The sequence below is a fragment of the Thunnus albacares genome, chromosome 21, assembly GCF_914725855.1.
Source record: "Thunnus albacares chromosome 21, fThuAlb1.1, whole genome shotgun sequence".
Classification (NCBI taxonomy): Eukaryota; Metazoa; Chordata; class Actinopteri; order Scombriformes; family Scombridae; genus Thunnus; species Thunnus albacares.
Window position 1 is genome coordinate 4,509,220 of NC_058126.1, and position 27,399 is coordinate 4,536,618.

The following is a 27,399-nucleotide window of genomic DNA, read 5'->3' on the forward strand; positions in this document are numbered from 1 at the left end:
ATTTGTGGTGGGAACATGATCCGATCTCCATCTGACCGAGTACAAGGTGTACTCGTGTGTTTTGTATCTGGAGAATGAATCAAGATCCAACCTGAACTAACAATAAAGAATGTTGCCCTCTTGATATTTGTGCAGTTTGAAGCGTCTTCAGGATCAGACTTCATGTGCGTTTTTACGTTCTCACTCCCACCTCGGACACATCTGACCAATGAGAGGAGAGAACGTTCTCATCTGGCTTGTAGTGATGCTTTTTTGTTCACTTGAAAAAGAAACGGAACCAAGATTCAGACCAGAGCAAACAAACTACAGGTTTAAAACACCCATAATTAACTGTCAACACTCACCAAGCATTGAGCCAAAGCTTAATAACAAAAACAATAATATAATTCACATGTAAGACTTATAAACAGTAACTGAAACTGAATAAATTGAGAAAATAAGACAGAGAGAGAGAGAGAGAGGAGAGGACGGTTATGTTCAGGTTTCCATGGCAACAGCAAGAAAGGTCTATCCAGGACACAATGGATGAAGTCTGCAGGTGTAACTGTTATGAAAGCTGTATTTTGTGTGTGTTTGTGTGTGTGTTTTAGGGTCACTGTGACGGCTCTCTGCTCGATGGACTTCAGTAGCTTCCCTCTGGACACGCAGAACTGCTCGCTGGAGCTGGAGAGCTGTGAGAGACACACACACACACACACACACACACACACACATAACACATCATACTGTCATCAGTTTTATTAAATCATGAAGTAATTCGCAGAAACAAATGAGTGAGCGGAAGGATAACCTCATCTTTCCTGTTTTCTGTGAAACTGAAAACCTCCTTCTCTCTTTTTCCAAACAGACGCGTATAATGAGAACGACCTGATGCTTTACTGGAAGAATGGGAACGACTCTCTGAGGACGGATGAGATCGTCTTGTCTCAGTTCTTCATCGAGCATTTCCAACCCTCCAGTGGCCTGGCTTTCTACAGTAGCACAGGTCTTTGTTTGTTCGTGTGTGTGTGTGTGTGTGTGTGTGTGTGTGTGTGTGTGTGTGTGGACTAACCTGTATTCACACTGAAAGGGCCGAGTTTTCTGTCTTCAGGAAGATGCAGGAAGCGGTTGACTGTTGAAATAAATCACAGTGAAAGCTGAATGAAGTTTTAATCTTGAGGTTCACTCACAGAAAATCATAGTCGTCAATTTATTTATTTATAGAGCACATTTAAAGAGGATGGTTCACACACATTTCCAGGCCTATATTTTTAATCATACGCTCTACTGGAATACTTTTGTATGATTTACAGCTAAAAAAAAACACTTAACAGCCTGTGTGTCTCCGTCAGGTTGGTACAATCGTCTGTTCATCAACTTCATCCTGCGGAGGCACATCTTCTTCTTCATGCTGCAGACGTACTTTCCCACCATGCTGATGGTCGTCCTGTCCTGGGTCTCCTTCTGGATCGACAGGAGGGCCGTTCCCGCTCGAGTCTCTCTGGGTAACGCATACGTGAATATACACACATATACACAGATACAGATTTTGGGGTCATAAGAAACAAGTAGTGAACACAACACTGACATACCATCACCTTTTAAGTTGATATTTTGAACTTGTTAGCAAACAGTCCAATATTCACTCTCTCTTAGTTCTGTTTTTACTCTCTACCAACTCCTGAGGGAAATATCTGGCTCTTTAGCTGCTAAATGCTCCACTATGTTCACCAGCTAGTCTACAGCTAACTGTGTCTGTTTGCAGTTTGGTGCTGAGCAGGTAGTGTACAGTGGCTTTTTACAGCTTTTTTCTCTGAAAACGACGCTATGAGAGCGCTGAGAGTGAACCAAAACAGTAAAGTTGCAGATAAACAATGAGCTGAAACTCACTATAAAGCTCCGTAAAGCCGAGAGGAGCTGCAGGGTCGCTGATAATTCTCTGTAGGTTCATCACTACGAGTCACGACCAACACATCACACACTATCATACAGTTAATTTCTAACCAACAAGTGTTTTTGCAAAGTGTAAATCTTACTTCTGTTCTAAATGATCACAACAGCATTAAATTAGGGTTAGATACCTTAAACAGGAATCTTTGGCTGCCTTGAGGTTGAGAAATCCATGTCTGTATGTTCTAAAGACACTTTAAATGTGATATTTTACTGCTCAGCTAGAAATATTGGGATTGTCGGAAAAATACAAACTTCCTGGTTGTTGAAAGCTGACATGAATAATATTTTTAAGTCAGATCAGTCAGATAATCTTTATAACTTCTACAGGACATCAGTGTGTGAAGCGTTCTGACTGACATCGGTATCTACATTCTCGTTACTGGACAGATAAGCTGACCAGTTGACCAGTCTTCACAAAACTCACCCACCAAATGTCAGAGGTGATGTTATGTCTGAAAACAAGCGTGCTGTGATGTGAAACACACCTCTGCTTTCTCCTCCTGCAGGTATAACCACAGTGCTCACAATGTCCACCATCATCACAGGAGTGTCGTCCTCCATGCCGCAGGTAACAGCTGTGTGTGTGTGTGTTTGTGTGTTTGTGTGGGTGCAGGAGGCCTTAAGGAAGCCCTCAGTGCATGTCTGCATGCTTATGTGGGCTCTCAAGGCTTGACCTGTTTGTTTTTAAGATCTAACTGATTACATTTAAAGCACTTCATACTGTATTTCAGACATTTAACCCCCCCTCCCGTGAGCCTGTATGTAGCTAGAGATCCTCAGATGTCTTTTGTCTTAAAACCAGAGCAGACAGAGTCTTTGTATTCAGGGCCCTGAAGCTCTGAAACGACCTGTTCAGGGAAATGAGGTCATAAACATCTTTTAAATCAATTTTTAAATGACTCATCCTGTTTTTACAGTATGTGAGTGTAACTTCATGAGTTTGTTTACTTGCCTTCACTTGAATTTTAGTTTTATGTCATTTCATTCATCTGTTAAAGTTTACCATCTTTTGTTCACCCACAGATTTTACAATTTGCTCTTATTATTGTTTATTTATGTAGAGCTCGGATTATAAGATTATAATTTGATAATTAGAAAAATATGTAAATGCACACAGCAAATATAAACTACAATTTGAAAAATCAGCTGCTATAACTTCAATAACATCTGTCCTGTGCAGAGTCATTCTTATAGAAAGTGGAAACAATTTACAGTAAGAAGTACAAAAAAATAATAAGAATTGGACATTATATGATGGATTACCTCAATTTAGTGGAGCACCTCCAAAATGTGTTATCTGTTATAATAATGGATACCACCATGAAGCTAATCAAGAGATCTATCTGTAAATACTTAAATTATGACGTAAAATCAACCAGAGTTTCTGCAGTGATATGACATTAAATATAAGACTTTTCAAATAACACATATAATACAATTCAATACATTTTTCACAGTCAATCAATTCAGTAGAAACAATAAGACAATTAATTGTGTTTATTGGCATTTATATCACATTTTTGTCAGCAGTTTGCAGCTGCATACAACAATAATTCCTAGTAATATCAGCAATCAAATAACATGACTTGGACCCCAATAAGTGGCAGAAAATTGATGGATAGATTAACAAATTTTATAATGTTTTATTAATTTAAGTTTCTGCTGCAGTCGACACTTGTCCCCAGTGAGTAGATGAGCTTCCTGCTCCTGTAGCTGCAGCAGTAACAGTGTTTGCTGCAGGTCTGATGATGCCGACTGAGACTCCAACAAAAAAAGATTTAACGGTTTCCTGCAGCTCAATCCGCTGTCGCACCAGTCTCACTTGTGGTCTCCACGCAGCCCACAAACACATAAAACTAATTTTAATGTCTGCACCATGCAAGAAAACAATATTCAAGATGTTTGTAAATGAAATTTTAAGCTTTTAAATACTGTCTCAGGCCTTTTTTGGAACTTAATTCAATACTTTTAAAGACTTTTCAAGACCTGCAGCCAAAGGGAGTCCACGTTTTGAATTTGTTTGGGATTCCCAGGAGGCTGAGGGGCCCTAAGAAGCTGCTCTGTGAGCTTAATTTGATGTATACTGCATTGTACTGTACATATAACCTCCCCGTGTTTTTTACAGTAGGATTGTTTCTTTTTGTAATTTTAATTAACTATAATCAGCTGAAATGTGCAACATCCACAAAGTTTACTCCCTTTTCACTGATTATTGTGAATATTGAACAGATTTTTTTTCCACCCATGACTTTGTTCATGTATGTGCTTGCAGGTGTCGTATGTGAAAGCGGTGGACATCTACCTGTGGACCAGCTTCCTGTTTGTCTTCCTGTCTGTGATCGAGTACGCGGCTGTGAACTACTGCACCACTCTGGAGGAGATGAGGAAGATGAAGAGGGGGAAGGTCAGCACAGGAGACAGGAGAGACTACTACACCTCACATCAACACAGAGAAGGAATCAGCTCATACTTGCACAACGTCTCACTCTAGTGGCCAATCAGAGGCATTACATCAGGTCAAACTATGGAGCACTTTAAATGCTGCCCTCCAGTAAACTTCACATTTTTTTAATTACTTTATACTTTTATTTCACATCACTGCTCTGATTCTGAAGCAGAATTGTAATGAAATACTTAAGAGGTGAGACAATTAGTTATTAGTGAGTCGACAGAATATTGATGCAGCTATTTTGATTGCTTATGAACAGATTAATTGTTTCAGTCATTATTCCAAGCAAAACACCAAACATTTGCTGGTTTCAGCTTCCCAAATTTGAGGATTTGAGAATTTTCCTTGTCTCATATAATAAGAAATTGAGCATCTTTAGGATTTGGGCCGTTGGTCGGTTAACATTAAATCTATTTTCTGATATTTTACAGATAAAACAATTAATACATTAATTAAAAAAAGATCCACATATGGTCACTTGCACTTAATTTGATTAATTAATTCAGGACCTAAATAACGTGAGTACAAAGTGACCAATAGTAATAAACATGATTAGAATCTCATCTGAGGATGTGTAAGATGCATAAATAAATTTCAGAGGTGTGTTTGAGATTTGGTAGATGCAGGAGTTGTGGGAGTGGAAAGTAGAGGATACCTGTTGGCCTACACTTCCAATCTTAGCTTTAAAGGGGGCATATTATGCTTTTTTTCAGGTTTTCTGTCATTTATAAACTGTTATGATCATGTCAATTATATATACTACACATGGTCAAAGTTCTAAAACTTGAGGTTAACGTATGTAGAAATGCAAAATGTCAAAAATCAAAAACCTGCTCTGAAGGCTCCGTTTGTGATGTTTTTTTTCTACCTTTCCGACGAGCAAATGCCCATAAACAACCATCTGTTCTGTAGCCTTGGTTGCAAGGGTTGTTGCTGAGGGTTTTCCATGTGTTGCTTGAGTTGTCTACTCTCATATTTCAGATTTCAGCTCAAACATGTACGGATGTATTTTAGAAGTTGACATTTGTGAGTAAAGTATGAGAAAAAGAAGTGAAATCTTGCTACTACTGTTTGTTTACGTAGGCTCTAGAACCAGAGGATGCTTCCGGGAAATAAACCAATCAGAACAGAGTGGGGGCCATCAGGAGGGGGGCCTTAAAGAGACAGGAGCTGAAACGGCCTGTTTCAGACAGAGACTGAACTGAGGGGCTGCATAAAGAGCCAGTATAAGATAAATAAGGAGTTTTTTAAACTGTAAATAATACAAAAATATTCCAGTTGAGCCCCAGATTAAAAATATAGATCTGGAAATTTTCATGATATGTCCCCTTTAATCAAATCCTAACTGGCAGGGAGGCACACGTGACTATAATAATACACTCTGTATTAGAATATCGAACATCATGTTATCTGCCTCTGCTGAATACAGCTTTCTGTACCTTTTCAGCTCCCATCCACCTTCAATGCCAGCCAGGCGATGGCCTTCGACGGCTGTTTCCATGACAACGACATTGAGCTGACTCCATTCCCCCGGATGGCAGCGACCCCGACCTCTGAACCCCTCACTACACCGACCCAAAACCAAGACATCCGTCCCTTGGAGGGAACCCGCCTCCGCCGGCAGCGGTCTGTGCGTGAAAACGTAGACCTGCTGCTAAGCCACAGCTACATGATCGACTCATACTCCCGCCTGGCCTTCCCTCTGTCCTACCTGCTCTTCAACATCATCTACTGGAGCCTGTACTCCTGATCCAGCACTACAAACTCTCCATCAACTTGTAACAGAGAGGATTCCTCCTCTCCATGGGGGCTCCAGACACTTCAGTGAATTAACTCTTGATCACACATGCAGCTCCAGATATATCAGTAATTATTTGCAAGAGAGATTCAGATAAAAGCACTAGAGTCACTCAGCCTGAGTAGGAACTCTGTACTTGTGCACAGTTTCCCCCTAACCCTTGTCTCACAGGAGTTGGTCGAGTCTGAGATTATATGAATGGAATCTAATCTCTTGTTTTTTAATAATATGTACATGTGAATCTTCTTTCTGTTCATCTAATAGAAGGTTAGTACACTTTTGTTTATACCTGTATCTTTTCCCATAAACCAAAGGGAAGTACTGGATTTGGATAAAATCTAATAAAAATGTGCTTTTTGAAAAATACCTTTCTCTTCTGATGAATGATATCAGTGGAGTCAACTGTACACATAATTATTTTTTTCTCATTAAATTTTTATCTTGTTCATGTAAAAGTGACATTATGCATTGTAGTTGCTGCACCACTAAGGACACTGAGGTCACTCTTCTTATTGTGGATTTTAGAAGGTAATTTCACATGGTGCAATGTCATAAACTCGATTTTAAGTATTTTTTCTTCTTTTTAAGTAAAAATCTGAGTGTCCAATATTTCTGTTGTGAACCATTTAATATTGAACAAAAGAGGAACAAAGACAGCTGGGCAATAACACTAAAATACAAAAATAAGGATTTTACATGTGGTATATGTACAGGTTAGCTATAAAACATAAAAGGATGTGTACCTGGATTAGAAAAGAAAGATATAGTCATATCAGTCCAACTGTGCCCTTATAGTATGAGTTTGTGCTCCCTGTAACCTGACATATGATTTTTCATGAATAGCAATATGTACAACGTTATCCAGCCGTGTGCTAAAAAAGTGGAAGTGTGGGAAAGCACCACAGCTGGAGAACAGATTTCTTTGCCGCTGTAAGATGGGCTAGGAGGAGTCTGCGCTGGGGGACTGATAGCTGCCGGCAGTAGGGAACTGTCATTAAGAAGAAATAGGGTTGGTGAGGGAATGATTATAGTGTTTAAAGCAGTGGATATGAAAACCTCCGTCCAAAATCTGGAAAAAGGCAGTCCCAAAGTGACACTGTCCCCACAGCTCTGATACTGCAGATGTGGCGGTACAGGTTATCAGTCTTCTTCATTTGGAGTTGTTGGTAAGTCCCGTGAATAAGCTTGAAGTCAATTAGCTGGTGGACTAAGTTTCTGGAAGAATATAAATGTGTTTCTCCAAACCTTAACCCACATGGGTTATAGTGTCCAACATTTAACGAACTACATTCAAGTTGATCAAATTCAGTTGTTTTTTGTTTTTTTTTGGAAAAATGCTCAGGATTCTAATTGGATCATCCATCGGAACATCTACACTGTAAAAAAAAAAAAAATCGTAAAAAAAATGGTAAAAAGTCTGGCAGCAAAAGTTGCCAAACACTTACCGTCAAATAACAGTAAAAAACCTTTAGTTATTCTACAGAGATTTATTTTAAAAATATGGATATTTACTTTGGACATTGTCTACATTTTTACAGTCCAACCATAATAAAATAAAAAGAAAATGATAAAAGAAAAAAAAGAAAATTATAAAACATTGCTAGAATGTTAAACAAATGTATAAATCTGCACAAAAAATGAAAAAGATTGCAGAACTACAGTTGGATCACTCATTCAGTATACAGCAGGTTTAAATGTTTAGTGTGTTCATAATGGAAAAAGTGACAAAATTGACTTTTGATTTATTTTTGTGTGTGCTATTGATGGATAATATTCTCCCACAATGCAATGCACAAAACAAATTGAGGGAGCTACAAAAAATATCCCTCTGAAGAAAAGTGTCAGATGGATATATTGGATAGTTGCTTGTAATTACTGTCAAATACTATTTATATACAGTAAATCTCATATTGGATAGTTGCTTGTAATTACTTTCAGATGATGTTTATATAAGTTAATGATTATTAAAATTATGTTTTTGTAAGCCATTTTCACATGATCCTATTTTTTGTACAGTATCAAACCAATATTTTTTACCAGGAAATTACTGTAAATAGATGAGATAATCACATACAATTAAAGCCTAAAGCTCTCAAGATACCATTAATGGGTGTTAAAGGAGGATAATTTGAATATAATTTTACATAATTTTTTTGTGTTTTACATCCAGAAATTTGTGTTTTGATGGGGCAGTCTTAAGGATAAATTGGATAATTCTATGAATTTACAACAGAATACTGTATAAAACAAGCCATTATTTAAATTAGGTATTTCTGCAATGTTTTTAATTTTTTGTGCATATTTATACATTTATTTAGCATTCTACCAATATTTTATATTTTTTTTGTTTTTATTTTACAACAGTAAAAATGCAGATAATGCCTACAGTAAATATCTGTATTTTTAAAAAGAATTCTTCGTAGAATAACTAAAGGTTTTTTTTTTTTTTTTTACCAATATTTGACGGTAATTGTTTTTTTCACTTTTTTTAACTTTTTAGAAAAAATTTTTACACATTAAATTTAAAGTAAAAAATTAATTTTACATTACATTACATTCAGTAATAGGATGTGTATTATTTGTATTTTTACATAGAATTCAATGTAACGTAACATTCAAGACCATTAAATAATTGAAAAATCCTGTTAAAATAAACTATAATATTCCATTATATTAATTTACAGATTACAGCCTTTATTTTATTGGGGAATATTTTTAATAAAAATAACTTACTGTGTTTACACTTAATGTAGAAATAACAAAAACAACTGTAAAATAATACAGTAAATTTCTGTGAAATTAATTTTTTTTTTTTTTTTTTTTTTTTTACAGTGCAGGTTAACAAGGATACCAAATCTAGTCTACAAAGAGTCGATTAGATTAGACCTCTGTCCTAAATTATGTTCTGACACTCATGTAATCCAAGAAATGGAAGTTTAATGCTTGATGACATGCAACAGACACTTAAATTTTCTATCTGAATTTGTGAACCCAGGTGGAATAAAAAATCTATCTTTGAGTTGTGGACTGTTGGTCAGGACAAATCAAGACATTTAGGTCAGATCTTGGGTTTTTGGTAACAGTAATCCACATTTTTCACTCTTTTCTGACATCTTATAGACCCAATAACTAATCCATGAATTGAGAAAATAATCAACAAATTAATTGATAATGATAATCTTTATTCTTCGTAACACTGGCTTGTGCAGTGTATGTTGAGCTGCTGATTTAGTCTTGTTGTCAGTAATCATTTTTATGTTTGTTGTTTTCATAGCTTATAGTTTGTGATCTTTATCTCTTCTAAATCTAAATCTCTTCTAAATATCTCTCTTCTAAAAGTTACATCTTGGGCTTTGGGTAACAGTAAGTGTCATTTTTCACCCTTTTCCGACATATTATAGATCCAATGAATAATTAATTAATTGAAGCAGATTAATTGATGCGTGAATTTGCTATGGTAATTAAGTTAATTACTATAATTAAAACCACATACATGTAAATAAGTGGTTTTCAAGGTAAAATATTTCAATGATAAATTGATGTTAAATTCAACATCAAGTATTCTGTAGTGGTTCAGTTTCATATATTGTCATATATTCAGTTGCTTAAAAAAAATAAAAAAATAAACTATTTTGACCTTCCTAAACTTCCATACCCTGTGGAACTGACACATGACCTCAGTATTTCTAAAATCCTGATCACAGCCCTGCAGGTGTGCAGAAATTATTATTATGATTATGATTATTAATTATTATTATATTTTAATTTTCAGACTTTATTGCAACGTACAGTTTCCATAGCAACTGGAGAGTTTGTGTGTGGTTTGTGGAGGTAAACTAAACAGGCGGTTTTATGGAAGCAGACAAACAGAAAGTCACACAAACACACCACAAGAGAGCAAGAAATCAAGCTTGACTTCAACACAGCAGAGGAAAGGTGACAGGTGAGTAATAAAATACTGAGATTGATTCCGCTTTTTTTCAAGAAAGTTAAGCTATATTAGCACAACATTAACTTTAGCTGGCGGTAACCGTTAGCATCGTTTAACGTTATTGTTACTGTTCGATTTATGGACGTTAACCAGCTAATGTTAACGGCAAGTTAAAGCGGTTCGGTTAGCTGCTGCTTTTCGCCTCAAATGCCGTTTAAATGAAGGAAGTTAAAAGGTTATCAGCTCGGTTAACTTGACTTACACTTTGTCACAAAAAGCGTGTTGTTTTTTCCTTCATTTAACTCCCTCCAGCTAAAAGCTAACAAGGGTTAATTGAGGTTGTCAGCCGAGAAGACCGTCACCGAAACAGCATCGAAGTAAGCTAATGAAAGATTTTACTTAGAAACTTAGAGGGACGTTTGGCTTCAAAACTCAGCTGCAAATGCTGTTTTTAGTCGTTTTGTTTGGGAATCATATTTTGAGCATATTTAGCTAAAAAAGTTCAGAAAAGTTTGTTAATGAGAGGGGAAATGTGGCAGTTAATAACAGTTAGCAACGTGTCAGTGGAGTTGGAATCGTCCAGTTAATGAGAAATGTATTATTATTATTATTGTCAACACATTTTCACATTAAACATAATCCTTAATTAATTCTGATTTAAAATAATGAAGTGAGACGATATGCAGCAGCTCATAACTTTTCTTTTCAGCAACTGAAAGATAAAAGATAAAATGTTAACTCACCTTAAAATTATAAAAAGTGGTTCAACCCTTTAATAACCGCGTGTATAAAAGCGTTGGTCACACTTATATCATACTTGTACAGTAGATGTTATGCTGCTGAGTCAGTCTTCTTCATGTAGAAAAAACATGTTTTTGAACATTTTCAAAGACAGTTTGGAAAGTTTGTCAACCAGATGCTTTGGAACAATAAGTTAGTGTAAGTGAAACAACTAATGACTCATTTATTTGTGGTGTCAAACATGTAAACATCTCATAAAGGTTAATGTCAACCAGTTAACCAAAACAAATATAAAGTGTTTTAACCCTCCAATACATGGATAAAGCCTCAGTCACAGTGTCTGCTTTAATCAGTTTTAAATGGGAAACATATATTTAGCTGCAAAAAAGTGTAGAAAAGTGTGTACAGTAAGCAAAGTGTCAATGAAGTTGTGAGAAATGTAATTTGTTTAACATGTTTTTATATTAAAAATCATTAAAAGATCCTTTTTATCAGAATTTTATTAATTCTGATAAAAAGTGAGGTGAAATTATATGCAGCAACTCTTTAAGGTTATAATTAACTATTGAAAGATAAGTAAAAGGTTATCTTAACCTAGAATTATAAAAAGTGATTCAACCCTTTAATAACTGCGTGGATAAAAGCTTTGGTCACACTCTCTATTTTTAATATACTTGTGTGATAGATGTTTAGCCGCAGTTTTAATCTTGTTGTAGAAAAAACATATTTTGAACATTTTCAAAGACAGTTTGGAAAGTTTGTTAACCAGAGGCTTTGGAAATGTAATTCTTAATAACAGTTGGTGTCAGTTAAGATGAGGCTGACCAGAAACTAATGAGGAGTTAATTTGTGGTGTCAAACATGTAAACATCCCATAAAGGTTAATGTCAGCTCTTTATCAACAAATATAAAGTGTTTTAATCTTCCAATATATGGACGAAGGCTTGGTCACAGTGTCTGTTTTAATCAGACGTGCCAGTATGGAAATACTTAGAGCTGCAATGATTAATTGATTAGTTGCTAACGATTAACACATCTTGGGTTTTAGGTAACAGTAATCCACATTTTTTACTCTTTTCTGACATTTTATAGATCCAACGACAAATCCATGAATTGAAAAAATAATCAACAGCTTAATCGATAATGAAATTGATTGTTAGTTGCAGCCCTAGACTTACTGTGTTCTTTGTAACACTGGCTTGTGAAGTGTTGAGCTGCTGATTTAGTCGTGTTGCAGAAAAAACTCAGTAATCATTTTAGTTTCTGTTGTTTTCATAGCTGATAGTTTGTGATCTTTATCTCTTCTGAATGCGCTGCTTGGCGTCCATCTGATGTCATTTCTAAAAGAAAGTTTAGATTTGTTGAGAAAATTGCTTTTATATGATTATTTTATTTAGACAGGCCTGTAGTCACTCTGTTAATAATAAGCACTATAAACAATATTGTGACTAGGGCTGCAACTAACACACATCATCATTGTCGACTAATCTGTCAATTATTTTTTCATTTAATGTTACATCTGTAAAAGATGCTCATCACAAGTTGTGAAAGGTCAAAGTTGTCCAACAAACAATCCAAAACTCAAAGATATTCAATTTAAAATAAAAGCAGCAAATCCTCACAACTAAGAAACTGGAAACAGCTTTAGAGAATGACAACTAATTGATTATCAAAACCGTGCTTCATCTCTAATCAACACACTTGTTATAGATGTACACACTGGTGATTCAAACAGGATCAGTGTGAAATTATTGCTGAAATTATAATGAAATGAATCAGTTAATGTGTTTGTGGATCACCTGAAATCAATTGATTACTATTATGATAAATGCTCCATCCTTTAAATCACTGGTCAAGCTAAAATGACAAGAATTTACTGGTTAGTTTGACAGATGTGAACTGCTTGCTTTTCTATGTGTCATATGATCATAAATTAAATAGTTTATTTTAGGTTGTTCAGCTATGGTTTGGCTCTGGTGACTCCTGCTGGTCATCTGTCTCTATTCTGTCTGTATTTCTGACAGTGTTTTATACTTAAGTAAAGTATTAATTGATTTTAAAAAAGTTACACACAGTAGTATGTAATTAGAATTTAAATAGTCGTTACTTGTACACACACACACACACACACCATAGATTTCTGCTTTTCTTAAATATGAGATGATGACTCTCTTACTCTGCTGCTCTTCAGCCTGCAGTTTTCACCAGGACACTTTCACTTTTAGTCCATATTGAGTGATCTAGTTGTTGCAAGTGTTTCCATCATGCCAGCTGGTGTTGTGACTCATTTCCTTCTCTCCTCCTCCTCCCCCCCGCCAGTCTCCGTGGTGACCATCGACAGCGGCAGCACTCGTCCCGTGAAGTTGCCCAACAGCCCGTGTCACATGACGTCAGACCAGAATCCACTGTGTCCAGCTGATCTACAGGTGCAGTTAACGCTTGGAGCGCTGGTTCCTGGATACTACTGCTACCAGGTAGTTTGATATTAATCATTAATATTCATCTACCTAAAGCATCATAACTTCACAGCACTCTGATCTGGTCCTTGATCCAGATAGAAGAACTTGTTCGGAATCACTGTCAGATTTCAGTCTGGAAACCAAATTATGCTTTAAAAAAAGCATCATTATAGAAATGTATTATTGAAAAAAAACTACCACTGAGTAATCTGATTGATTGTTGGGGCCCGGACAACCACTCATGCATGCCTGGGGCCCGGGGAGGGGGGGGGGGCCTAGTGGCCTTGTCAGGGGAGACAGGGAGGGAGGCTGGGAGGGGGGAGCTGAAGCTGAAACTGATGTAAGTGAAAAGGAAAGATGTCAGTGGGAGGGAGAGAGAAGTGAATGGTGGGATGAGAGGAAGGAGGAGTGGACACTGCCGCAGTCCTGCTCTGTGATTGGTGGCCACTGGGCCATGTGCTGACCCCTCTCTAACTGTAGCCTAACTAGGGCTCCCACATACATTCTCTCTCTCACACACACACACACACACACACACACACACACACACAAAGTGGTGTGCAGCCCTCTGTTGAGTGGCAGGGACATGTGAGCCCCTTCACATTTACTATTCTGGGCAGGGGAGGGGAAAACGGGGACGGAAGGGGAGGGGGCGAAGCAGGAGGGAGTAGAGGGTCTTTCCTCTTTCTGCATGTGGCTGAGCCATCGTGAGGAGCTGCGCATGATTTTGTCTTGTGTTGTTTAGGCTCTTACTGTGTGTGGCCATAGCAGTCTTGTTTGTTTTATTCCCACTCTAGGCCGGAGAAGATGGGGTGCTGCTTTAGTAAGGAGCTCAACCCCGGCCTGCAGAATGAGAGGAGAGGTCTGTTACAGCCCCCACTCCACGATGGGCTGAATGAGGTGACAGAGCAGGTCAGGCAACACGCTGCGGCTGTAGCTCAACATGTGTGCATGGAGGAAGAGGAGACACGCGTGGCAGACGGACGGGCCAAGTGTAAGCCGCCGCAAGATGAGGAGAGACCTCTAGAACCGGACAGCAAAGTTTACACAGAGGAGGCCTCGGTCGGCAGCGACAAAACCAAGCGGAGCGAGAGAGATCTCAAACCAGGGAGCACTCACAAGGAGGAGCAGGCTATTATTATCACAACCAGCACAAACATACATACAAACACGGACACGGCAGCAGGCGTGACACACACTGCCAGGCCCAGCTGTGAACCGGCTCCCTATATGGAGGTGCCCACACAGAGTCCAGCCAGACAGAGGATTTTGGAGAATGCCACACTCAGAGCTTTATGGTTCAATCAGCTCCCAGATGGGCAGGAGAAGCCAGCAGGCTCTTGGTCAGCTCCCGCCAGGTTACCCTCTGCTAGCTGGCAGAGCAACATCGGAGTGAGCGAGGTGTCAGGTGACCAACCACTGCCACAGGTCAGCACGCGTTGGGAGACGCAGCGGGATTCCCCCAGAGCTGACCACAAGGATGAAGACGGCGAGGAAGTCTGTGTCGTCACGACAACGCTGGGTCAGGGTTTCAAAACAAGGACCCAGAGCTTCTACAGCATATGCTCCATTGACGCCGATGACCTTGACCACGACCATGATCACAGCCAATCCCAAACAGCTGGAGCAACACACTCACTGCACACAGCTGAAGTAGAAACAGCTGCTCTGCCCTGCATAGTGGAGTCTCCGGTCCTCAGCCAATCACACACAGAGGCATCCACAGCCTGCGACCAGAAGCATGCCACAGAATCTAAAATGACCAGACTGTCACATGATGAGAAACCAGCTACACAGTCACATGCCGCAGAACAGGCCTCCACTGTCCTGTCAAAGACCACCGTACCACTTCCTGTTGTATCCCCACAGCTAGTCGACCCGCTGCCCCTGACCAGCAGTCCCATAACCAGCGAGGACCCTCAGGTGACTGAACCGGACAGCCCTGATAATACTGGAGATTTGAACTGTCTGACAGCTGCGAAGGATACAGATGAATCCACGAGTGACACTTTAATGACGTCAAACACAGATGAAAATACATGTGTGGATAAGAAGAATGAATGTGCGGAGGCCGAGAGTGTGAAGAGGTCAGAAGAAAAGATAGTTACAGAGGATTGTGTGTGTTCAGAGGAGCAGAGTGTGTTCTTGGAGGACCGCAGAGCTGCAGACGACGTCTTTAATGCCACAAAGGAAACATCAGTCAGCTTCCAGGAGAAAGAATCAGATCAGATTGTAGATTCTGGCTTTAATCCTCCGGACAGTTGTCTGCATGAGTCCGACCTCATACCAGAGAAGCACATCCAAAGTTCACAGCCAGCCACTGAAACTTCTGAGTCGGATACTTCCAGTCAGAGCCTCAGTTCTTCAAAGCTTGACTTCAAAGCGCCGCACAAGGAGGAGGAGGAGGAGGACAGTTTGCCTCCGCCTGGAGGACAGATCGAGCCAGATAAACCCTCCCCGCAGAGCGAGGCCATCTCTGTGAGTATCTGCAGAAGCCGAAGCGAGGGAGAGGACGTCGGTCACAGCAGCACAGCAGATACGAGCCTCACCGAGGTGTCGTCGATGTCCACCATCTCCGCTGTGTCATCACTGCCCACTGAGCTGACCGCCTTCTCCTGCCACCCAGATCCAACGCCTCTCTCAGACTTCACTAAAACCACATCTGACAAATTAGATTTTAATTTCAACGATCCAACGTTTGAATTGAGCAGCGTTAAGCCTCCCGGTCGAGATGTCGAACCCGCTGAGCAAAGCGACTCCAGGTTGGACGACTGTGACAAACAGTTTGACGGCGGTGATGTAAAAACTGACGGTGAGCTGGTTTCTCTTAAAAATGAGGCTTTTCAGGACGTCCTCATGAGCGGAGATGACAGACAGGTCACCAAAAAGCCCCAACCTGAAACGTGTCAGGACAGCAAACATGTTGAGAGTGGTGATGTTACAGTCGGTTTACCTGAAACAGCACAAAACAGCCCTCACCCGGAGACGAGTGATGAAAAATGTAACATGACATTTGAGCACTGTGATGACTGCACAGCTGTAAATACAAGCATCTCTCCTCAGGACCACGAGAGCAGCACTGAGGACTCGTGTCACAGTCCTCTTTCACAACCTCCTGCTGCTGAAAGTGAGCATTCTGTTACCACTTCCTCTTCTCCGCCTCCGTCTTCCTCCTGCACATCTTTTGAGGAAGGTGAGCAGAGGTTTAGTTCAGAGACTGAAGTTAATACTGAGAGTGGATGCAGCCAAATCCAACTGAAGGTAAATCCACCAGTATGTGAGGAAAGAGAAGAAGAAGCAGCAGTTGCACAGGAGATTGATCAACACTTTTCATTGCCTGTCGAGCTTGAATCTGCAGATACAGTGGAAGAACTTTCCCACAATCAGCCAACCTCTGAAATATTTCCCTCCAGTGTTTCCTCTGACTGTCTGAAGCCAGATGTCGACCTCATCCTACAGCACGAAGCCTCTAATAGTTTGTCTGAACCTTCAGATTCATCAAATGGAAATCTCTTGGATGAAATTAACAAGATGAAGATGTCACCAGAGGAGCAACCTGCACTTGACAGCGATATTGCTCCAGAGAATTTTACAGTAACTCAGACGCTGCCCAAAAGCATGGAGGTCTGCGTTGACACCAGCATCTGTGACTCTTACATGATTCCTAATGATATTATCTATGATGACGACAGAGCTCCGATTTCAGACTGCCAGGAGGACCTCAACATGATCACGGTGGATCCAGGTCAGATCGACGTGCACGCCTCAACTCCGTCTTACGTGATTCACTTCCTGGGTCACGAGCCGCCAGCGGCCGCCGAGGACGGAGAGAGAGAAGGAGGGATGAGGGAGATGGTGTCCGAACTGCTGGGAGAGGACGCGGACTCCTCCGTCTGCCGCCTCTATCCCCACCCCTGGATCAAACTGGGTCTTGGGGACAGCTGCGGGGGTTGGGCCCAGGGAACGTCCGATGCCGAGCCCGGCCAGGGTGAGAGCGAGACGGGCGCCGACGCAGAGCTGATCCCGGCCTCGGTCTCAGAGCTCCAGCCCTCCATGGCTCTGCTGGGAGCTTATCCCTACAGTACTGTGATGCCTCAGGGATCCTGTGTGTGGGACTGGCACACAGACTGCACTCAGTCTGTAAGTGTTCACTCAACACATGAGACAGCTTGAGTGAAGTCAGTTTGCTGTCTTTGTTTTTATGTGATACTGTTGAGGAAAGACAGACTTTACTTGAGGTTCAGGGTGTCTCAGTGGTAGAGGTGTGAATCTTCAGCGGCCTCACGATTCGATTACGATTCACCTGTCAATGATTCGCGATGCATACAAGCAGTCAGATAAATCTTAGCTCCCTTTTTATTTAGAAAGTGCTTTCAAAAATCAGACTACTCCAGTCTATAATATAATAAGCTGCATCCCTTCAATACCAGTATCTGTGTGACCCAGTTTGGACCAGTTGTATGTCAGAGTTGACAGGGCCTCCTCAATTCTTGGCTGATTAGTTGGGTTCGCTGTATTCTTCATCGAAATGTGCCCAGATGTCCGCTTTCAAAATACTTGGTGTATTTTTTATCACCGGCTTCTGATCTTTGCCTCATCCTGTCATATCTCCCAATATATAAAACTAACGTTAGCCTAACGTTCACCCACAGTTCAATGCAAGAGAGCGACGTTGCTCCTGGAAGGAAACTTTACAACTTTATTGTCACAGTAAAATCTGTTAATTAGAAATTAACAGAAGGGTTGGGGGTGTTTTTGTTTTTCATGTAGGCCTCATTATCCAGATTATGTTCTGTCACTGCATCGATGCTGAATCGTCCACATCCGCACCTCTACTCAATAGATGACACAGTTAATTAATACACTGATGAATAGAGCAGAGACAAGCACTGAACAGCTAAATATCTTCTACTGGATGTTAGCAGACAGTCTTTTATACTCTTTGTTACAAAGATGATACATAACAAGTGATCATTCACACAGACATCTGCAAGACCTTTTATACAGAGATGATTTTCACAGTTTTGTAACAATGAGAGAAGAAGAAGAAGAAGAAGAATAAAAAACAGCAATTACTGTTTCAGTTTAGAGTGAGACTGAATATCATTTAGTTCTGTGTATTTTACTCTTTTTTTGGATTGATCAGGTTCAGTGAGAGTTGCTAATAGACATTTTCAGTCTGTTCTTGACTTGAATCACCTGCACATCTGTTGTTAACAGTTATATTCATTTGCTCCGTTCTCTGAATTACTCATGTCAAAATGTTCTGTATATATCCGACTTAATGTTTCATATTAGATTAATATTATGCACACTGTGTCTTTTCATTTCAGGAACCCGTTGCAGCCCCCAGCCTTAACCCTGACGCTGAGGTATGGACCAATCACAACTTTAATTTGGACGTCGCTGGCCCAGTTTTCCCACAGGCTCAGCAGCCGTGGCTGCAGTTCCCCAGCGATCAGATCAATCATGAAGGTAGACTCAACTTACTCTTTTACTTTCATCCTGAACCAGGATAAATCCTGTCTTCAATGTTAGATTTTCATTAATCTAACGGAGTTTGCAGATTGTGGTACTGCTGTGGTGATAAAATACTGATGGGTTCATTTTTAGGATACGTGCCAGAGTTTCAGCTGGAGAACATGGGCCTGACTGAGACTGATCCCAGCACAGCAGAGTACCAGACGCTGGCTGCTGAAGCTCCCTTAGTTAACGGAGAGCCCAGTGACCCACCTGTCACAGGTATCTGTCCAGTTTAGGTGTTTTTTCCCAGATTATACCACAGTAAAAAAAAAGTTTTCAAATAACAGGAGCACTGACTGTCAGATCAGATGTAGTAATGACTTCCTGTGATTTTTAGATGAGATCACACAACAGCTGAGGACAGTTTTGGAGTCCTGCTTGACCAGGTAAGAACTCTGAACATCATCTCTGTTTGTCCTGTTGAAGAAGTCATATCATCAGATATTTAGATGATGACTGACAGTTTTCATTCGGGACACAATGTGATATCAGAGGCATAAAAACATAATAAAAGCTTTGATAAAACTACAAAAAATACTTGATGCTATGTCTGATCTGGTTGTCTTTTCCCTTCGTGCAGCATTATTTGACCTCATTTCCTTGTCTTTTCTTTTGTTTGGCCGTCCAACATGTTTGTGTACCTGTCATAACCTTTAGTAACCTCTTCAAACATTTCTGCTTAGAGGATTCTTCTGACCAGCTGTTGTGTCCCTCCACAGAGAGCACCTTGGCAGCGACCTGTACCTCAAATCTCAGATGGACAGTGACCAGTACATTTCAATCTCAACGCTGGCCAGCCTCGACAAGATCAAGAGTCTCAGCACGGACCTGAACCTCATCTCTGACATTCTGAAATGTCAGTGTTTACATTTATTGTTTTATTCAAATGTATTTGTTTTATTAATTAATCAGGACTATTAGTATTAAAGAAATTTTTTCTTGCTCTACACAGCATAAACTGTAAATGAATTATTTGTAGGTTTATTGTTGTCTCTGAATCTTTCTCTTTCTCTGCCTGGCAGCTCTGCCGCTGGTCCAGGTGGCTCCGTGCGGTGAGAAGGTCCGACCCAGCCAGAGTCGATGTGTCGTCATCCTGCGTGAGATCCCTGACACCACACCTCGTGAGGCAAGAGGCCATCCACCACACCAACACAACCAGATTCCTCTCCCCTCAGTCTTTATTCAGCTGCTGTTTTTACAACAGACTGACACTTCTCAGTTTGTGGGATATTAACTTCTGTTGTCGTGCAGGAGGTGGAGGCTCTTTTTGACGGAGAGAACCTGCCCAAGTTCCTGAGCTGTGAGTTTGTGAGCAACGATAACTGGTTTGTCACCTTTAAATCAGAAGCCGACGCACAACAGGTAAAATACAGCTGACCATGTTGTCGTCTTATTGTTTATGTACTGTATATCACTGCAGTTATGCTTTAATGTTTAGAAATTTTCATCAGAGTAGACAACAACAGAGACTATTAAACACACTTTTTCTAATTTATATTCCTTATAGTTAAAGATAAAACTTTGATAATATTTGGTGTGAGACAAGAACATAATTCTGTGAAGATGAGCAGCTTTATTTCAGACATGTATTTGTGTCTCTTGGACTATCAGGACAATCAAAATACATAAGTTTGAGTGTAAATTAACAGGTTCGTTGGAATACCGACAAAGTATTTTCTCATCTGGAACAAAATGATCATTTTAGAATGAAATGTTCAAATTGTCCACTTTTTAAAAAAAAAAAATTTGTCAGTTTGTGCTTTAGAAGTTTGATTTTTATTTGTATAGACCAATATCACAAATCACAAATTTGCCTCAGGAGGCTCTACAGTCTGTACAGCATCCTCTAACGTTAGACCCTTGATTTAAATAAAGAAAACCTCCCTAAAATACCTTCAACAGGTAAAAAATGGAGGAAACTTCAGGAAGAGCCTCCTGGACAAATAGATGTTGTTTGTACCGAATAAACCAGATAGCAAACTGCAAATATGTAAAATCATGATGTTACAGATGAATATCTGTAGATACTAGGGCTGGGTATCGATTCGGAATTCCCAAATCAATTTCATTCCTATTCACAAGGTCCTGATTTGATTCCTGATTCCATTCGATAGTGATTGGGTCGGGGATCAGTTGAATATGAGAACTAATGCTGTAAATTGTACAGGGAACCTTCTACCTGGTGCATAATTAAAAATATGAATGTTTACATTAAGAATTGACCCCAAAGCAGTTACATTAAAGTAATGTTTTTAAACATGAACACACAGCAGCCAACAGAATATAGTGCAACTCATCAGACTCTATAGTTAGTGAGTATTGAGTCACCTGATCAGTGCTTTCTTTAGTTGCAGCTTATAAACAACAACTTCTATTTTAAATTGAATCACCAGGCAGTCAGTGTCAATGAGGCGGCTGTAAACATCACTACTACCTCTGGAAAACATAAACTCTGCTGCCATTGTCTCACAAAGCGTTTGTGCAACAGGAGAGATGTCGTGGCTGTTTTTATTTATTTATTTTTTTTAACCCAGCCCTATTAGATACATTAATAACATATATGAAGAATATATCAGAAGAGCATCAGAACTTCAGATGAATGTTTGTAAGCACCTGTTAGCAGTGCTCTGTGTTCGTCCTCAGGCCTACAAGTACCTGCGAGAGGAGGTTCGGGTGTTCCAGGGAAAGCCGATCATGGCGAGGATAAAGGCCAAAACCATGGCAGTCGCTTCCTATGCTCCAAAAAACGGCTACAGACCCGCCCAGCTGGACAACTGCAACAATCCTTACGGCTCCTACTTTCCCCCGACATCCTTTCATATGCCAACACAACAGCTGTATGATTTCACCAACGAGGTGTGGCCTTCAGCTGCATCACAATACTCTGAGTGTGCTGAGGTTTGTTCTTATGTTGACTTTCTTTTGTAGGATAATAGTTTAACAATTTGTCTTTTATAAGAAGAGCTTATTATATAGAAACATGCTTAGAAAGAATGATTTTCTGCTCCTCCATCTTTGTTTTCTTTGATTTGTGGATACTGTTGCTGCTTATGGCTCATTTAATGTGTGAGCAGTAACTCTGTGGTCCCTTCTCACCTTGTTTTGGCTAATAGTTCATAAGCAGTGTGATTCAGTTTCCATCAAGCTGTTGTTTTTTTTTGTCTGTAGCATCCACAGATGATGAATGACTTCATGAATGGGTTCCCAGCAGCTTCTAACTTCAAACCTCGCAACCCACACAGGCAGAGGTAGCTACTTGTCATTCTGTCTTGTCTCTGTTGTTTAAATAATTGTCAGGAAAGAAACTAGTTGCACGCCTCCTCTTTTATTAGCTGTTAAAATGTCTTAATGTGGGTGTGAACATGCGCCGGCTGGCATTCATAATTCATCTCTTGCAGAAGAGGCTCGAGATGGTCGAACTCTGGGGAACGCTGGCAGGTCCATCAGAACGACTCCTCTCACCCGTCTGAGCAAACGCCAGAGGAACGCTCCTCTTCTCCGAAGTCGGGTCGAGGGAGGTCACGGGGCAACATGCGCCGTCAGACCAGAGGTGGAAGGACGGAGCCCCACAAGCAACTCGTGCCACCGACTTCCGATAGAGGAAGGTAGCAAAACATCAACTCATTTCTCAGAAGGTTGGGACTTGAGTGTCAATGCAGAAACCTGTGGCTGTTAAAAACAAAGCACATTGTGATATCTGATTAGGCCAAAGCAGCATCAAAGGTAATGATAGGATTCAGCAAACGAACTGTAAACATGCAAATAGAAACCAAAATAAGCAGGAAAAATGTAGAACCCATGATAGAGGCAGTAAAAGTTTTCAGTACAGCTGGTGAATTTGATTTAAGCTTGAATTGTACTTCATCATGGAGGTGTTGCCGTAGTTACAGCCGTGGGTGCTGCAGTATAGAGTGATGTATCGTCTACAGAGTTATATGAGAAGACGAACCTACATAAGTTGTATTTCTTTAAGTTAGCTGTACCTACAGAAAAACCCTCCAGCATACAGTAGGTTGAGTGATGCTTTAGCGCAGAAATATAAATCAGTATTTACTTGGAGCTGCAGTAATATCACCACTCTGCTTTATCTCTGCTCTGAAGGAGAGGAAACTTCAGCCAGAGGAGGAGAGAGAACATGAGGTCATGGGACAGATCTGCTGGAAACAATCGTGTAAGCAGCCAGTGAACATTTGTTTGTAATATTCACTTTGCTGAAAATGTGCATTGACTCTCTCTGTGTGTGTGTGTGTGTGTGTGTGTGTGTGTGTGTGTGTGTAGAATGCACCAAATCAGTCACCTCCTCGTCAGCCGTCTCCTCCTCTTGAGCTTGGACTGACGAGCTTCCCTCCTCTTCCTCCGGCAAACACTGCCATAGCAACGCTACCTGCAGCAAACGGCAGCGTCAAGGTAACCAGCTCTCTCTCTCTCTCTCTCTCTCTCTCTCTCTCTCTCTTTCGAGCTTTCATACTCACAGTCCTGAAAACCTCACTGTATAAAGCCTTAACATTGGTCACAAACACACACACACATACAAGCATTAATGGTTAAACTGACTTTATTCCATCAGAGTCCAATCAAAAGCAGCAGCCTCTGCACACCAGTACCAGTGATGTCACGAGAGCCTGAGCCAGTCTCCCAGCAGTAAGTATCTGAGAGAGCAGCTGGATGATGATTTACCAGCAGAGCAGTTTGCTGCATTAACTGTCATGATTCATTCTCTAATATCCCTCAAGGTTAGTTCACAGCACAACAAGCTTCCCCCACTTATCTTCCTTATTCGTCCTTCATATGTGGACATGTGGTGGTTTTTCAGTTGCCATGAGGTTCGTGATGTACATGTGATGTTGTTGCAGAGGTGTGAAAGTGGTTTTTTTATTTGGATCTTTGTCTCCGCAGGAATGTGAAGGAGAGAACAGAGACGACCAACGAGGCCAAACCAGCTCCGCTCATACAGGAACCAGTCACAGTAAGACTTCTCAGCATCACTTTCAACAACTCCGTAGCGTTCGATACCATCCGTCCGTCACCCTGCGAGGCAGCTGGATTCACGAGGTCACGACATCACAAGATCATGTGAGAATCCTTCTTGTGAAGCTTCAAGTTAGGCGCTTGTGTCTGAACCACCAGCGGTTCGGACCGTTCAGCGTCCTACGAGCGTTCTCACATGATCTCATGAAACCAGCTGCCTCACGAGGTTAGACGGTGATTGACAGATGGATCATCCAATCACCTGCCACGTATTTTCCAAATTTCCAAGTACGACTTCTCCGATGTTTCTGTGTAACAAAACTGCTTTTTTTGACTTCAGTGAAAAGTATCCAGTTTTAGTACTAGTAGTAATATGTGATACACTGTTTTACACTTAATTTTACATCCTGTTATAATGGATATGGGCATCAAACCATCAGATCACCAAACTTAATTACCAAAATTGTATGAACCATTCAGAGCTAAAAAGACTAATAATCCACAACTCTTTTGAGAACATGTGGTACATGATTACATGACTTTAGGATACACAGACCTGCAGCAGCGTCTGACATTTGAAGGCCACTAGCGACAAAAGACAGATATTAAATCACGTGATCGTTAACATGCACGTGTTTTGGTCTTGTTGCTCAGAAACCAAGGTGATAAGGTAAATAAAATTCGAAGGATAGCGGAGATGTTAGATCAGCTTGAGCTCTCTGCTTGAAAGCCATTAACGTGCAGAAGAGGACAGGTGTGACACAGACTGACCCCACCTTGTGCTCTGATTGGCCAGGAGTCCAAGAAGCCGAGCTACGCCGAGATCTGCCAGAGAGCGTCGCCCAATGAGCCGGCACCGCCCGCTGAGCCGGCTCCGCCCACCGACCACGCCTCCTCCGAGACAGAGCATATCCCGACCTATCCGGGGAACGCCTCTGACCCCGCTCTGTTGTCACGGTGATGACATAGGACGAAGAAAAAGACACTTATGAACTTCTTTATGAGTGTTGTATAAGCTTAGAATGTATTGTTGTAATGTCCAATCATACAAACAGGCTGCCTGTTAACATGTGGTGTAATAATCAGGGCAGATCGTCGGGATTTATTGAACTGAACATCAACTTTAAATCGACTAAATTTCGGTCTGAATCTTGAACCCCAGATAAATACTGCTGACATGTACTGCTGTGAACTGGGTGGGTCTGACTGCTGGCTGGTTCAGGACAGGATGGGCTGATGCGGGTCCCCGGGTCGCTTAACCACTCAGGACATCGAAGCCCAACGTTTCAGTTTGATCTGCTACTTTCTGTTTAGTTTTATTTATGGGTTCATAGTTCAGATCAGTTTAGAGAACCAGGTTCCATCTCGATTCAGCCTCGTTTCTTTAGCTGGTGGCAGCGGCACTTCTTTTCCTGCTGTTTGTGTGTGTTGGATGTTTTTCTCGCTGTACAGGATGTTCCGACATGATTCTGAACTTGTTTTGATGTTTTTGTTTCTTTTCATACATCTGTGTTATTCTTTCGTCTACAGAGCGGCTGTGGGCACACATGATGCTTTTTCTCTAAATATTAGTACCAGAGGAGTCACCCAGTTTGTTTCTATTAGTCTTTCAAATGCTGGTGAGACGTCAAGGCCTGTAATGAACCAAGGTCCAATATGTATTAGTGAGTATCGGAAGGATCAGATCTCTGTATTGATTTGAAAAGCACTGTACATCAATCCTTTATCTCTGCATGATTTTCTTTTTTTTTTTTAATTTCATTTTAGGATTTAATTTATGTGATATTTTTATTTATGATAGATGAGTGCTTTTGTGTGTTTAGGCTTTATCGATTGTAAACATCTGTACCTGTGTTGACAAATTAAGTCCAGCTGATGTCACCATTTAGTCTCCCAGTCTCCGTCTGCTCAGGTGACACTGAGCTGGGTTTTGGACACAGGTGGGCTCATTTCAGGTCGCCACATAAAGGGAAGCATGCTTTTTTCTGGCTGGGCAGGTTAGTTAGTGTCTGTAAGCAAGCGCTGATTCCGCACTAAGAACTTGAATTGTATTTGAGAACTTGAATTTGATTGTATTGAGTCCAATGTTCTTTTGTTTAAAATATAAAATTTTAAATGTAAAACAGTTGTCATGGAGAAAGACAGCAGCTATGGTTGTGGCACATGTTACTTTGTCTGTACAGATGTATATAATACTGAGCAAATATTAAAGAAGTGCCTTTGAAGTTAAATATGTTTTGTGTTTATGTTGTTTTGAACATCAGTGGTGGGAAGTAACTTGATACTTTGATGCTACTTTATTCTTCCACTCCACTTCATTTCAGAGGGAAATATTGTACTTTCTACTCCACTACATTTATTTAACAGCTTTAGTTGCTTTTCAGATGAAGATTTGACACAATGGATAATATAACAAGCTTTTAAAATACAACACATTGTTAAAGATGAAACCAGTGGTTTCCAACCTTTTTGGCTTTTGACGTCTTACAAAAAGCAGTGTGTAGTCGGGGTCACATTTCACATGTCTATGAGTTGTTAACAGCTCCACCAAATAGTGATTTTTCCCTCTAAACTTCTCACATGCTTTCATTTCAATAACTGTTCAAATGATCCAATATTTCAGCAAAAATCAAAGATTAGAGAAAAAGTCCAAAAACTGAAAACAGATTTGTGTATCAGAACTTTGTTTTTTCTTCTTTCCTCTCCCATTAATCATCTCACCACCCCTCAGATTTATCTGCTGACCCCTTGGAGGGGCCCGACCCCTAGGTTGGGAACCACTGGACTAAACTAGCTAACTGTATATAAAGTAGTGGAAACTAGCTCCACCTCCAGCAGCTACAACAGTAACATGCTGCTCTAACACTGATGCTTCACTATTAATAATCTAATGATGTCATATATAATAATATATCAGTCAGAGGGACCAAACCACTACTTTTACTGCAATACTTTAACTACATCAAGCTCATAATACTTATGTACTTTTACTGTAGTAGGATTTTTCATGCAGGACTTTTACTTGTAATGGAGTATTTTTACGGTGCTGTATTAGTACTTTTACTTAAGTAAAGGATCTGAATACTTCTTCCACCATCACATGGACGCTTCTTCATCATGATCATCACAAAGCACTGAACACTCTCACATAGAAAAAGCATCATACATTCAGTAAATAACAGATGACGTCCATGCTGCTGGTTGTGGTTCCTTCTTACAGCCAACAGATGGCACATGTGTCACATCACAGCGCTCATAAACTCCATTATGTGATCCCACCACTTGTTTAGAATGAAGAAGATTTGATTCCTGGTAGGCAATAGGCCTAATGAATGCGATGAAGACTACTAATGAAATACTGAGTATTACAAGAACAAAGTGGTGCACACGTAACAGTTTGTGTCACTGTCACATTAGGCTTGTCATACTGGACTCAATTAAACACAGTTTGACTTTTAATTTTAATCACATCAGGCATTTCAGGTTCCACATGCAGATGTTGAATAAACAGAGTCGTGTTAATTGTAGGAAAAGTGAAATTTGTGAGCAATTTTTATTTGTAGAACATCTCCAGTGAGATTTATTTCTATATATTTTT

The 27,399-nt window shown here is 40.2% G+C and overlaps 2 protein-coding genes and 2 long non-coding RNA genes across 6 annotated transcripts in view; 2 read left to right on the plus strand and 2 right to left on the minus strand.

Annotated features, from left to right (window-relative positions):
- LOC122972381 (gamma-aminobutyric acid receptor subunit rho-3-like) overlaps positions 1–6,740 on the plus strand; it is a 33,411-nt gene extending 26,671 nt beyond the window's left edge. The window contains exons 5-10 of the mRNA XM_044339423.1: positions 591–673; positions 848–985; positions 1,332–1,484; positions 2,439–2,500; positions 4,205–4,336; positions 5,829–6,740. Coding sequence (XP_044195358.1) covers positions 591–673; positions 848–985; positions 1,332–1,484; positions 2,439–2,500; positions 4,205–4,336; positions 5,829–6,131 — 871 coding nt within the window. The 3' untranslated portion in view covers positions 6,132–6,740. The remainder of the gene's footprint in view (positions 1–590; positions 674–847; positions 986–1,331; positions 1,485–2,438; positions 2,501–4,204; positions 4,337–5,828) is intronic.
- On the minus strand, positions 582–1,389 carry LOC122972382. Its single transcript, XR_006399737.1, has 3 exons — positions 1,312–1,389; positions 1,052–1,111; positions 582–671 (listed from the first exon to the last, which is right to left on the minus strand). It is a non-coding gene; the product is annotated as an uncharacterized LOC122972382 (long non-coding RNA).
- LOC122972383 lies at positions 1,397–10,449 on the minus strand. Its single transcript, XR_006399738.1, has 3 exons — positions 10,373–10,449; positions 4,235–4,303; positions 1,397–1,480 (listed from the first exon to the last, which is right to left on the minus strand). It is a non-coding gene; the product is annotated as an uncharacterized LOC122972383 (long non-coding RNA).
- LOC122972380 (la-related protein 4B-like) lies at positions 9,880–26,032 on the plus strand. Of its 3 annotated transcripts, none has more exons than XM_044339421.1 (16): positions 9,880–10,122; positions 13,171–13,325; positions 18,644–18,785; positions 18,924–19,052; positions 19,171–19,219; positions 19,553–19,689; positions 19,856–19,959; positions 20,085–20,195; positions 21,477–21,731; positions 22,002–22,081; positions 22,232–22,438; positions 22,935–23,004; positions 23,112–23,240; positions 23,401–23,474; positions 23,730–23,799; positions 24,598–26,032. In XM_044339421.1, exons 2-16 carry the CDS (start codon positions 13,236–13,238, stop codon positions 24,760–24,762), a joined length of 1,812 nt encoding a protein of 603 aa, XP_044195356.1. In that variant the 5' UTR covers positions 9,880–10,122; positions 13,171–13,235; the 3' UTR covers positions 24,763–26,032. The 3 variants fall into 3 exon arrangements, with proteins under 3 accessions (XP_044195356.1, XP_044195357.1, XP_044195354.1); XM_044339422.1 differs by lacking the exon at positions 9,880–10,122 and adding an exon at positions 10,398–10,487; XM_044339419.1 differs by lacking the exon at positions 9,880–10,122 and adding an exon at positions 14,108–17,450 and having other exon boundaries at positions 13,238–13,325.
- The last annotated feature ends 1,367 nt before the right edge of the window (positions 26,033–27,399 follow it).